General features: G+C 40.8%; 1 protein-coding gene across 1 annotated transcript; it reads right to left on the bottom strand.

Moving 5' to 3' along the window:
• Positions 1 to 5,418: 5,418 nt before the first annotated feature.
• Positions 5,419 to 11,082, bottom strand: AQP6 (aquaporin 6). The gene is made up of 4 exons (XM_031937929.1): positions 10,446 to 11,082; positions 9,040 to 9,198; positions 8,345 to 8,425; positions 5,419 to 7,616 (listed from the first exon to the last, which is right to left on the bottom strand). The coding sequence occupies exons 1-4, from the start codon at positions 10,806 to 10,808 to the stop codon at positions 7,422 to 7,424; spliced, it is 798 nt and encodes a 265-aa protein (XP_031793789.1). The 5' UTR covers positions 10,809 to 11,082; the 3' UTR covers positions 5,419 to 7,421.
• Between the last annotated feature and the right edge of the window lie 532 nt (positions 11,083 to 11,614).

The raw sequence follows: 11,614 nt of genomic DNA on the forward strand, positions 1-11,614 counted from the left end.
GTAGCATGAGCAGTCTAAACTAAATGCCTGAGGGGACATGTCTCTCCATCACCATTCTTCCATACTACTATTGTAGTACTATTATATTATTTGACTCCATATAATAATCTAAGGAGAAGATGATGGATTAAAGGTGGTATTTCCACAGTGTGATATATGCTGCTCAATCTTATTCAAGTGTGCCTTTGTTAATGTCAGTTCCTTTTTAGGGGACTGTCCTATCCTATCCTATCCTAATTGCCAAGTATCCCACTTACCACTTTGGCTTTATCCTCATCCATTGCCTATTTGATATTAACTATCACCACCATTATTCTCTTCTGAAAGAAATGTATTTGGTTGTATCCAAGGGCCTTAGTTGATTAGAAGGCTCTAGGAAGGTGATCCTTCCTCCAGTTATGGAGAAAAGAAACAACTCATAGTTTCTCAATGGCTATCTCACACTCTTTATAGGAAAACGAATATTTTCTATATAGCCTAGTGCCACCATCTGTTCAACTCTTTGGCCCGTTCTTCCACTTAGAAGACATAGATAAGTTTTGTTTAGGTCACAGTGTCAGTCCAGTTAGGAAATCTCTTTTTTATCTCTAAGGACATAGGCTCATTGATTTGAGTTACTTGACCTCTTTCCCCCATTCTAGTGTCTCTCAGAGCTCCAAAACATTATGTTTCATTCTCTTCCTATTTAGAGCCTGTTAATTAAAGCTGTTGGACTCCCCACTCTCACCAATCCTCCCTCTTTCCCCTCCCCCCAGTTCTTTTGATAAATGCCTGTGGCTTCACCTCAACACAAATGCCTCTTGCTGGGAAGTGATTATAAGCCTCTACTGTGCTGACCCCCTGCAGCCCAAGGCAAGCATGACTTGAGCTACTGCTTCATCTTGATTAGCCCCTGGCTTTTTCCTTCTCATTATTAAAAGCTAGCCGCAAACTGTGGCTTAAGCTCATCCTTCTGCTCGATGAGGTCAACTCACTTGCCTTCATATCCCTAAACTCTCTTGAGCTGCTCTAGCTTTGAAATCTGAGGGACTAGATCATGTCCTCCCAACTCCCTACCTTCTCTAGCATCTGTCTTACTGTTTACAGCTCTGACCAGTTAGCCCAGTTTGTTTTGATAGTTGTCAATTAGTTTCAATGGGAGCTTGTTTTGTTTTGGTCTGTACTGTTCAGGCTGTTGGATCTAAAGGGGCCCAGGAGTGGTATTTGTTATTAGTTTTTCCTTAAATATTATTGAAACAGCATTCTAGCATTAATTGACTCAGAGGACTAAGCTCCGGCTATTGATATAGCCTGGTGTACAGGTGGCCTGGGTACAAAGAGCAAGAAATAGCGGGGCCAGGAGAGTTATATTCAGGCCCGGGCAGTGGGAGTGCTTGACCCAGTTTTGGGGGTGGGTAGTGGGGAAGAAACATTTTTCAGGCCCCAGTAGAATGAACAGTACAGACAAAGCAGAATGGGTACTTGATGGGTAAAGGAACCTTTTGTTTAATATAATCTGGAACTGATGGTATCCCTCCACATCACTGCCTACTGGAGTAACTAGGGGTCATTGAGCAATTTCTTAGGAAGTGGTTGGAGGACCAAGGGATGCTGCATTGTTGGGATGTGGCTTGCCTTCTGACAGGAAAGGAAAAATGAACTATTTACCCAACTCTTTCAGAAGAAAGGTGTTGGACATCATCCTTCAACAGGGGTTTCTAAAAAGGAAAGGAAAAGATTTTATTTTCTACCCCCTTCCATGCTCATGTTCCCATAGTCACTTTGCCAGTGGGCTGAGTGATGTTTGTGTCAGTGGAGACATGGCACAGTTCTTAGTATCCATTTTGCCAGTGCAAGAGGGTAATGACATCATAACCTTTTTACAGATGACCTTGAGAATCAATGATTGCTAGAAATGTCACCTATGTTGTACCTCTGGTATTCCTGATTCTGCTTCTCAGTCAGTCACCAACTTACATATTGAGACCCATTGTGAACATCAAAGTTGGTATCATCTACCACGTGAACCTAGAACCTCTCCTGAGAGGGATTGGGGATAGGGTAGACAGCCTAAGCCCAGAATTCTTGATCTTTGGTTCACTCAACATTCATTCCAGGGAGGTAGGTAGGGGAACCTTTGTTTCAACTTTTCTTTTCCAGTGGTGCCCATGTCAGGCTGAGCATTCCTAAATTAGGGTTGTCTATTGATAACCATATAAATGATCATCCATATAAATGATGGAAGATCTTTTAAAACAGAAATAGCAAACATGCGGTCTGAAACACTCATAGAGTGCAGCTTGAACCATATTAAAATGTAATTGGAAAATATTTGACAAAATAATAATGACATTTTAAAGCAGATTATGAATTAGGAAATTCGAGTTTTTCAAACCTCTACTGTTGAGGTTTGGGGGCTTGGTTTTTGGTTTTTTGGTTTTTTTCCAGCCAGTTCCTTGGCTTTAATCATGCTCTTTTGGCCTCAGACCTCACTGTGACTTGTCTAAATTCTAATTCAGCGCCATTCCTTCTTTCCATAGCTCTACTGGTAGTTTCCTCTTAAAGAAAATTCTCAAACCCAATCTTAACTGTCGTCACTCCATCCCTGCCCTAATATTCCCTTGTTTAAATATGTCTAGAAAAGATAATGGTAACTACCATCTTTTTTGTATTATCACAGTCCTAGGGAATTATAGATTACTCAGGACCATAGCTCTCCTTGCCTTCAGGTTTACCTCCTCCAGGAAACCTCAATTCCTTTTTTGTCATGTCTACTCTGGATCCCAATTCCCTTTTGAAAGTAAAATTGTCATTGCTTTGATTCTTCATTTACTCAACTCTGGTGAGGGCTCTCATTTCAAGATCATTATGGCCATGGTCACAGCCACATCTGCTTTTCTCTTTCTAATGTCCTCTGTGTTGTAGGAGGGTCACTTTTTACTCAGAGAAGGCTAAAATCGTGTTTATATCTGGCAATTGAAAAAAAACAATTGGGGTTTTGGAACCATATTTGGGCCAAGCTGCTTTATTTTTTGGGGGTCTTAGTTTATTCAAATATATAAAATAAAGGACTTAGGCAAGATGATCTCTGAGATCCCTTTCAGCCCTGAATATGCAGTCATTTGCCTGCACTACAGAAATCATCAACATAGAAAACTAATTGTATTAATCACCATGGCATCCATTCCAAATCCAATTCCTTTCTCTGCCTCTTACCAGTTGAGTTATGAATTGCAATTGTAGATGGTTTTGCTGATTGAAGGCAACACTCAGCAGAGAGAAGGAGCATATCAGAGTACACACCATTAATTTAAAAACTTCCCCTCATGAAAGTAGAGAGTGAAGACAATGGGACTTCTACATCCAGGGAGCTTAGTCTGGCACCACTTTTCTAGGAATGCTTGTTAAATTGGTCCTTTTCCTTCAACAAAGACTTTAGAGTTGAATCAGTCTAAAGTCTTTTCTCATCTCAATATTCCATATATTTCCCTCAATACCTCAAGCAGATAGTTTGGTCTCCAGAAAAGATAGATCCTTCCTTAAAAGCTATAACAAGTGAAATTGATGAAAAAGTCTAATCTATATCCTGTTATAGTTTGTCACTTCTTTCTTTTGGGGAATCAGAAAATTTTGAAGAAAAAAATACTAGAAAAATAACTTTTGAATAACAAAAGTATATTCCATTCTCACCTCCCATCCTTTTCCAAACTTCAATCTGAAATTCATAGCTCTCAATTTGACCTCATGTGGACTGGCAATTCCCCAATTATCTTTAAGATATTTTTACATTAAGCTGTGGGATATGATTATAATGGAATATTATTGTTATGGCAATCAAGATGATTTTAGAGTAACCTTGAAAGACTTAAACTGAAGCATTGTGAAGTACACAGAACCAGGAGAACGTATACAGTAACAATATTGTTTGATGCAGAGCTGTGAATGATTTAACTATTCTCAGCAGTACAATGATCCAAGAAAATCCCAAAAGACTAATGATGAAGTATGTTATGTCTGCCTCCAGAGGGGGGAAAAAGATATTATTTGAATATAAACTGCAGCATACTATTTTTCACTTATATTTTTTTCTTTTGTTCAAGTCTTTTATAAAGTGACTAATATGGAAATGTCTTAGATTATTGTTTGTATAACATCTAGAATTTGGAACTCAAAACTTTAAATAAAGTTTTTTTTTTAATTTTTTAAAGATTTTTTTCCCCAGGTCTCTAGATTCTCCTACAATGCTAAACATGGCCTTTTCTTGCCTCTATGGTCTTCCATGTTTCCCAGCCTCTCTTGATCCAACCCCTAGCAACTCCACTTAGGAGAATTTTGAGCTATGAACAAGAGATAGTTAGAGACTACCCTTGAAAATATGATTTTTATGAAGTTGTTTATATATGGTATCCCCCTTCTGCAATCCCAATAGAAATGGAAGAGGGAACAGGCCTTCTGGGGATTAGGGAGTTGTAAAGATGGAAAAGAATAAGCTTGGTTAAATCACCCATCCTGTTGATTCTTTCTCATGTTAAATTCTGTGAAAATAGCAATTTGTTAACAGTTAGTTATTGGTTACTATTTACTTCACTGCAATTTTTAGATATGTACAAATTTACACTTAAAAGCCTGTGAGCTATCTGCTGATAATGATAAGGATTACAATTTTAAATATGTATTAGGTTCCTGGGCACTTAAATGGTTATGTCATCATTATTGCCCTTTGATAACTTTTGTAACTTTTTCCTCAGACCCCCTTCCAAGTGGAGGATTTGGCTACCAGTGTTCAGTTGCAGGATGCCATGGTGATGGGCTACATAGAAATGATGAAGTGTGAGCCTCAGAGAACAGTTTATGGATTTATATAGTAATCCCTTCTCAACGACCTTTTAAGGTCAGGAGTAAAGAAAGGAACAAGATCCTATGGGAAGTAAAAACCATTTTTTGCAAAATGGGGAAGACTTGTTAAGAAATGACAAGAGAAAAAAAACTACTAGCAAAATGACTTCACTAAGTGGTTATTACTGGGTATGAATGCAATTATAATTGATGATAGATAGGAGCAAAAGGGAGATAGAGCTTCTAAGTGAAAAGGGTGAGAGGAGAGAAGTTTCCTCCTCTCTCAGCAAATAGTGGTCTTGACTTCCCATAGGATGGAGTGACTGTCTGACACTGTTTCATTGCCAACCCATAGTCTTACACCTGTATTGAAGTAGGAAAAATAATCCCATTCCACATTTGTAGAGCTGTTCAAAGCGTGTGTGTGTGTGAGAGAGAGAGAGAGAGAGAGAGAGATAAAATCAGCCTCCCGACTCTAACCCTAACCCTAGATAATTTGCAATTGCCTATTGAACTTCTCTTATTGAATATTCTGTAAGAAACTGAAACTCGGTATGTTTGAGACAGATTTAGAATAAAAGGTAATATAGTTAGATAGCAAGAGCACAACACAGTGGGGGGGTACACAAGGAGGGATTTTTAAAAAATAATAAATGGCCATTTTCTTTATGGCAGCAAATTTCACTTTATGGCATAAAGTATTTGTTTTTCTGACAAAGCCATGAAAGATTGAGAAAGTACCATTTTACAGTGTTGTCCAACGTGTTACAAATAGTTTGTTTTGCCTGGCCCCAACCCAGACGTACTTTTTGACTTCATCAATGTATTCCATTACACAAGAGTTTTATTTTTAGCTAGATTCTAATAAGGGAGATCAGTGACATGCTGTCTTCTTTTTTTTTTTCCTACCCTTTCACAAATCCTATTGCCCTTCTTTGAAATCACTTCCACAAAAGGGTAGAACAGAAGCCCCTCTCCCTGAATAAGTCTTCCCTCTCCCCCTCCCAGATTCTCTAGCCTGGGACTCATGCTTTTGATACATTGTCATTGGCCTCAGTTATATTTCAAATGTCCATCTCTTATCTCTTAATAATGAGCCAGTGACTAGATCCTATCTATATTCAAAATATCTAACATGAGTTTCTGTTCCCATTGCCAATGACTTAGTACAATCTCTCATTACCACTTACATCATGGCAATATCATCCTAACTGATCTTGATGGCTCCCATTCTCTTTCTTTTCCAATTTGTTTTTTCCGTAGCTTTTTCCCATCTTTATTCCTCCCCTAACTCCTTCTGACCTTAGAGTAGAACTCTAGTTCTAGAACTGGGGCCTTGGGCTTCTGATTGGATAGAGTTTGTCATAAATAATTTGCCCCAGTCCCATCCCATGGCTCCCAACTGCTAAACAAACTCGTATATTCCTGCTCTCTTCTTCCCCTAGTTCTGAGAATAGTAATCAAATCAGTACTGTCATTCCTGGAAAGAATTGTCAAACAAATGACCCTATAACTATATTTACCATCTCTACTTTCCCAAACCAAATCACCCCTTTCTTGCCATTATATATGTTATTTTCCTCTGTTAGAATGGAAGCTCTTTGAGAGTAGAAACTTGTCTTGTTTTTGTATCTGTATCCAGCAGTGCTAAGGCCCATGCCCTGACCGGCTTGGCAGGTAGTGAGCCTTCCTAAATGCTTTTTCTTTCATTCCTTCATAGCTGCCTCAGGAATCTTGCCACAATTTTGCTCAAAATCTTTGCTATGTTTGGAGTAGTCTCAGATTGTTTTTTCAAGGTCTTAAGCCACGCAACTTTTTTAATCTGATATTTATACCATTCACCAAGATATTTACTGTGCTTCAGATAAATTAGACTATTTGCTATTCCCTATACATGGGTCCATGCTTTTTTGGCACCAACCTTTATGATTTATAATTTATTCTTGAAAAGTCCTCTCTATCTCTTTGATTTCTACATTCTCTGAACTCCAGTTCATATACCAACTTTTCCACAAATGTTTTTCTGATTCCTTTCCAAAAGTGGGAAGTGATCCATTCTTCAATGGTCCTAATACCTCTCCTATACTTTGGGCTTATACTAATCGGTATTATGATTACCTCTATTTTTTTAATCACCTCTACTAGACTAAGCTAGACTAAGCTAAGGAACTGTATTATTGACCTTTTTAACTTCCCCATTGACTAACACAAATTCTGTACCAGTGAAGGCTTAATACACTTTGTTACATTGAATTAATTCAGAAGTCTGGGCTTCGTTCTAGGTCAGGTGATAGAGGTAAGCAGAGTTCCCAAACTTCTCTCAGTGACTAAGTGATAAAGGCTATCCAGACCCACTCTGGGATTTTATTCTGGCTAGAATTTTCTAGGAGACAACCTATCTTCTCTTTTCCCTCTCTTCCCTCAACCCCCCATGAAACCCACTTCCACATCAGGGCAGGACATAAGTCCTCTCTCTGACCAAGGTGCTCCAGATTTCTTTGGCCAGATGCTCACTGCATTTGACATGCTGCCACTAGTCCCAAGTATCTTGACTGATACTTCATACTCTTGTTCTGCCCACCACCACAGGCTGGATCTTAAGTACTCTATACCGAATTGGGTATTTCAGTGCCCCCTGAAATGGGCTCTGGGTCATTCTTTTGAGGTACCATCTCCTCAGCTTCCATGGTGCCTACTAAAATGGCTACCCTCTGAGCCAGAGTCTTAGTGTCTGGAAACAAGATGAAGTTGTAGATCAGAGATGCCAGGACAGCTCCTGTCAATGGTCCTACCCAGAAGATCTGTAGGCAGAGAGAAAAATGGATCCATAAGCCTGTGAGCCATCCAGGGAATAGGAATGACTCTGAGCTCCCATTTCTTTTATTGTTGACCTGCTTCTAAGTTCCCAACAATCTTCAAGCAACCTATGGGTGCAGACAGATGAGATATCCCTGCAGAGATCCAGAGTAGAAAATTCAGATGCCCCAGTCCCTCTAGTGAACTTTCTCCAAACCCTCACCACATGGATGGAAGAACCTTCCCTTCAAAAGTAATAATAGAGAAGGCACAGAACATAATAAGTGATTGGATTTGGTGGTATCATTTTCCCTCCTGGTTCTTTCATCCCTCCCTCCAATTCTACAGTCAAGAATTTTTTGATTATCTGGCTCTGGTTCTTCTTTTTAAGTTTAGAAACCCGCCTGGCTAGAAAAGCTGGATAAGGAAATAGCTAAGTGTTTGAAGCTATAAAAACAGGATCACCTATTGTTAATTTTGTCTGTTTCCTAGTAGGCCCAGCCTAGGTCGGGGACCAAAGACCTGGGAGTGGCCCATCAGGAAAACCTGCCCCACTTTGCTTTGGCTTTCTCCTTCTAGGACCAAGGAAGGAAGACAAAGCCTTCATGTGCTTTGTTTTCCCTATCCCTTCCATTTCCCTGTCCATTTCCAGTAAACTCCTGGGCTGGCTGAACTCCCCACCTCTTCTACCTCACTTCTTTGGGTCATTTGCCTCCCAGTCCCAGGACCTCACCCAATGCACAGAGAACTTGCCAACGATGACAGCTGGACCAAAGGAGCGAGCTGGGTTCATGGAACAGCCAGTGAAGTAGATCTGGGAGAAGACAAGGTTGGTGGGGAGGGCAGTGAAGTGGAGTTGAAGTGAGAAGTAAGATTTATAGGAGGCCAGACTGTCATCACCCCCACACCATCTCCTTTCTTCACTGGGCAAGTGAGCCAGCATGTGGTTGCTGCTGATCTCATCCCATTCCCCAAAAGCTATCAGAAATATAAAAGCAGGGTAGCTAATGGGCACAGTGGATAGAGCAGTTAGGAAAACCTGAGTTCACATCCAGTTTCAGGCATGTAATACTGGCTGTGTGACCTTGGGCAAGTCACTTAATCCCAATTATGAAAGAGAGAAAAAGGAAGGAAGGTAGGGAGGAAGGAAGGAAGGGAGGGAAGAAGAAAGGGAGGAAGGAAAAAAAGGAAGAAAGGGGAAGGGAGGGAGGTAGGAAGGAAGGTATCAAAGTATAGGAGACCAGCTTGAGGAAGGGTTTATTCCTGAGACTTAGAGGGGATTTTCCTGGCTCTTTCTAGTTTTCTGTCTAATCTTTCCCCCCCCCCCACCCCCCCACCCCCAGCCAAAGAAAGCTAGTATCAGACAAAGCTCAAGAGTCTTTCTCTCCCCTTCCTCTTTCCCTGTCCCCTTGTGGTGAATCATCTTACCCCAATTAAGTGGCCCAAAGCCACAGAGATCCCAATTATGGCAGCAGGAGAGCCTGGGGTCTGCCGGCTGTCAGTAGAAGCCAGGACACACAGCACCAGCTGTAGGGTCAGCACCAACTCCACAACAACAGCCTGGCCTGAGGAAACACTGCCCCGGACCTAAGGAACAGGGTGTCCAGTGGTCTTGTAGATATACATACTCCCCTAGCTGTGTGTCAGTACTCATATTTGTATGCAATGTACATATGCAAATCCAAAGAGATTACTATTAATTCTAGCTCTGTTCCTGATTTCATTGTGTAACATTGGGCAAGTCAGATATTTTCTCAGCCTCAGTTTCCTCATTTCTACAATGGAGAGAATACTCTTAAAGTAGAAGGATTAAAGCTGATTGGGGCTTTATCCTTCTAAGGGAAGGTATAAATTAGTCATCCACCAAGGCATTTTCCCCTCTTTCCTACCACTTCCCCTCACCCCAATCTGTCCACCAGGAGCAGTGACCTTACAGAAATGGTAACTGAGACCCAGACAGAAGTAATGATTTGTTCAAAGTTATATAACTGATTTTTGTTGGAATTGGGTCTAAAACTCTGCCTATCTCACAGACTTGTTTTGAGAATTAACTAAATAAACTGAAAAAGTTTATTCACTGTTTAAAAAAGTAAATTAATTCTCATTTCCATCCCCAATATACTCTGAGCCACTATTCTGGGCCCCAAAGGTCCTAGTTTGGGTTTGGAGAAGGAGGTCTAGGAAGAAAAATAGGTTCCAAATAAGTTGGGGATCTGAGTTTAAACAGGTCATTAAGGGAAATTATAGTAGACAAAAGTAGAAAGTTTGGGGAAAGGAAAGGAGAGAGGTTTATACTGGGAAAAATATTTGGGCAGACAAGCCATAAGAATTGAGAAAATAAGATGGAGGGGGAAGAGAAAGATTAGCAGATTTGAAGAACGGAAAAGCACAACACTAACAAGACTAACTAATGGGGGAAGGTCTCCAACACTCTCAATCTATATCCCTGGTCTTTTTGTTCCTTTTTTCTTCCCTTGTATCCTTCTCCTCCATGTTTCTCTTTAAAAGAAATTCTCCCAACCTCCTGTCCCGCCCCATTTCTTCATTTGTGTCTTTCCCAAGGCTGACTTTGCTTAGGATCTCAAATAAACTTATCCACTCAGCAAATATTTACCTCTCTAGGTCTCAAGTTTCATTATCTGTAAAGAGATTTGTGTTAACTTCTAAAATCCCTTTTATAGCTTAAATTCTTTTATTTTATAATCACATGATTGGCTGTAATGATCATATTCCCATGAAATTTCTTTGGACTTTCCCCATCCCCCACCTCCTTTATTTTTGTCTCGGTTCCCTCTATATTCTTTATTCCCCCATTCCATTCATTAAGCACCTACCACGTTCACTCCAAGGCTTTCTCGTATGTCTCCTGGGGTGACTCCATAAAGCAGACCAGCTCCTGCAATGGCCCCTGCCAGCTGCGCCACTATGTAGGCTATGGCTTTTGGCAGGGAAATATTGGAACCCACCAAGAAAGCCAGGGTCACAGCTGGGTTGACGTGAGCCCCACTTACCTTCCAGGTGACTTGGATGGCCATGGCTGTGGCCAGATTGAAAGTAATAGCCACTTGTAGCACAGAGGGCATTGCTGAGGGCCATCGCAAGGCAGAGCCCACACCAAAGAATACATAGAGCCCTGTTGCTAGGAACTCAGCAAATAAAGCCCGGCTAATCACTGTCCAGAACCGACAGATCAACATCCTCACTCTGAGAGGTAGTCTCTGCCCCACTCTCTTTCCTTTTCCCCACCTTAATCCCTCTGTCTCACTTTCTCTGTGTCCTCCTTCTCTTGACTGTATAACTCTACATCTTTTCTGCCTTCATCTAGTATTTCTCTAGTTCTTTTCCTACTTGCTTTCTGTCCAGTTGGCTTCTGATTTAGCCGCCTTTGTCTTCCTTGTTCTCTGTGTCTCACTGTGTTTCTCCCTTTGGAGGAATGTTGTGGTCAGACTGGCTGAGAGCTGGGTGATTATAGTCTTTTTGAGTGTGGGAAGTCAAGGGTGGTATTCCCATAACTGCCCCTCCCCAATATGCTCACCTGATCTGAGGCCTGTCAGAAGTACAGGTCAGGTCTAGAATATTGAGGCCAAAGTCAGCTCAAGGTTTTAAGAGTTGGCTTAATTGAATTCAGATTGTTTTGGGGTCCTGCAGAGCAGGAAAGTCAGATACTAGGAGAAGAGTAGGATATAGAAGCTAGGTATGGGTAAATCTGAGCATGGTATGTCTACACAAATTATTATGTAAATTAATACTATGTTTTCTGAGCCAACCTTGAAGAACTAAAGGACTGAAGTGGGATGAATAGGAGGTTGGGTGGGCTGTAGGATTATATTTAAAAGGATAAAGGACATGATTCAGAAGGCTGCCCCAGCAAAGTTTTGAAGTTCCTTCCTTGATTTTTCTCTTTTGTGCCTGAATAGAAGGAGAGATCCAGAAGGGGTCAATTCATTTACTCTGGGACAGTGCTAGGAATGCATATAGGAGCAAGAGAAGTTCCTTATCTCTA

The sequence above is a fragment of the Sarcophilus harrisii genome, chromosome 5 (assembly GCF_902635505.1).
Source record: "Sarcophilus harrisii chromosome 5, mSarHar1.11, whole genome shotgun sequence".
In the NCBI taxonomy this organism is placed as follows: domain Eukaryota; kingdom Metazoa; phylum Chordata; class Mammalia; order Dasyuromorphia; family Dasyuridae; genus Sarcophilus; species Sarcophilus harrisii.

Coding starts and splice junctions, on each gene's coding strand:
- AQP6 (XM_031937929.1), bottom strand. CDS start 10,808: ATGTTGATCTGTCGGTTCTGGACAGTGATTAGCCGGGCTTTATTTGCT. Junction 9,199..10,445: donor AAAGCCTTGGAGTGAACGTG/GTAGGTGCTTAA, acceptor CCTGTTCCTTAG/GTCCGGGGCAGTGTTTCCTC. Junction 7,617..8,344: donor GCAAGTTCTCTGTGCATTGG/GTGAGGTCCTGG, acceptor CTCTGCCTACAG/ATCTTCTGGGTAGGACCATT.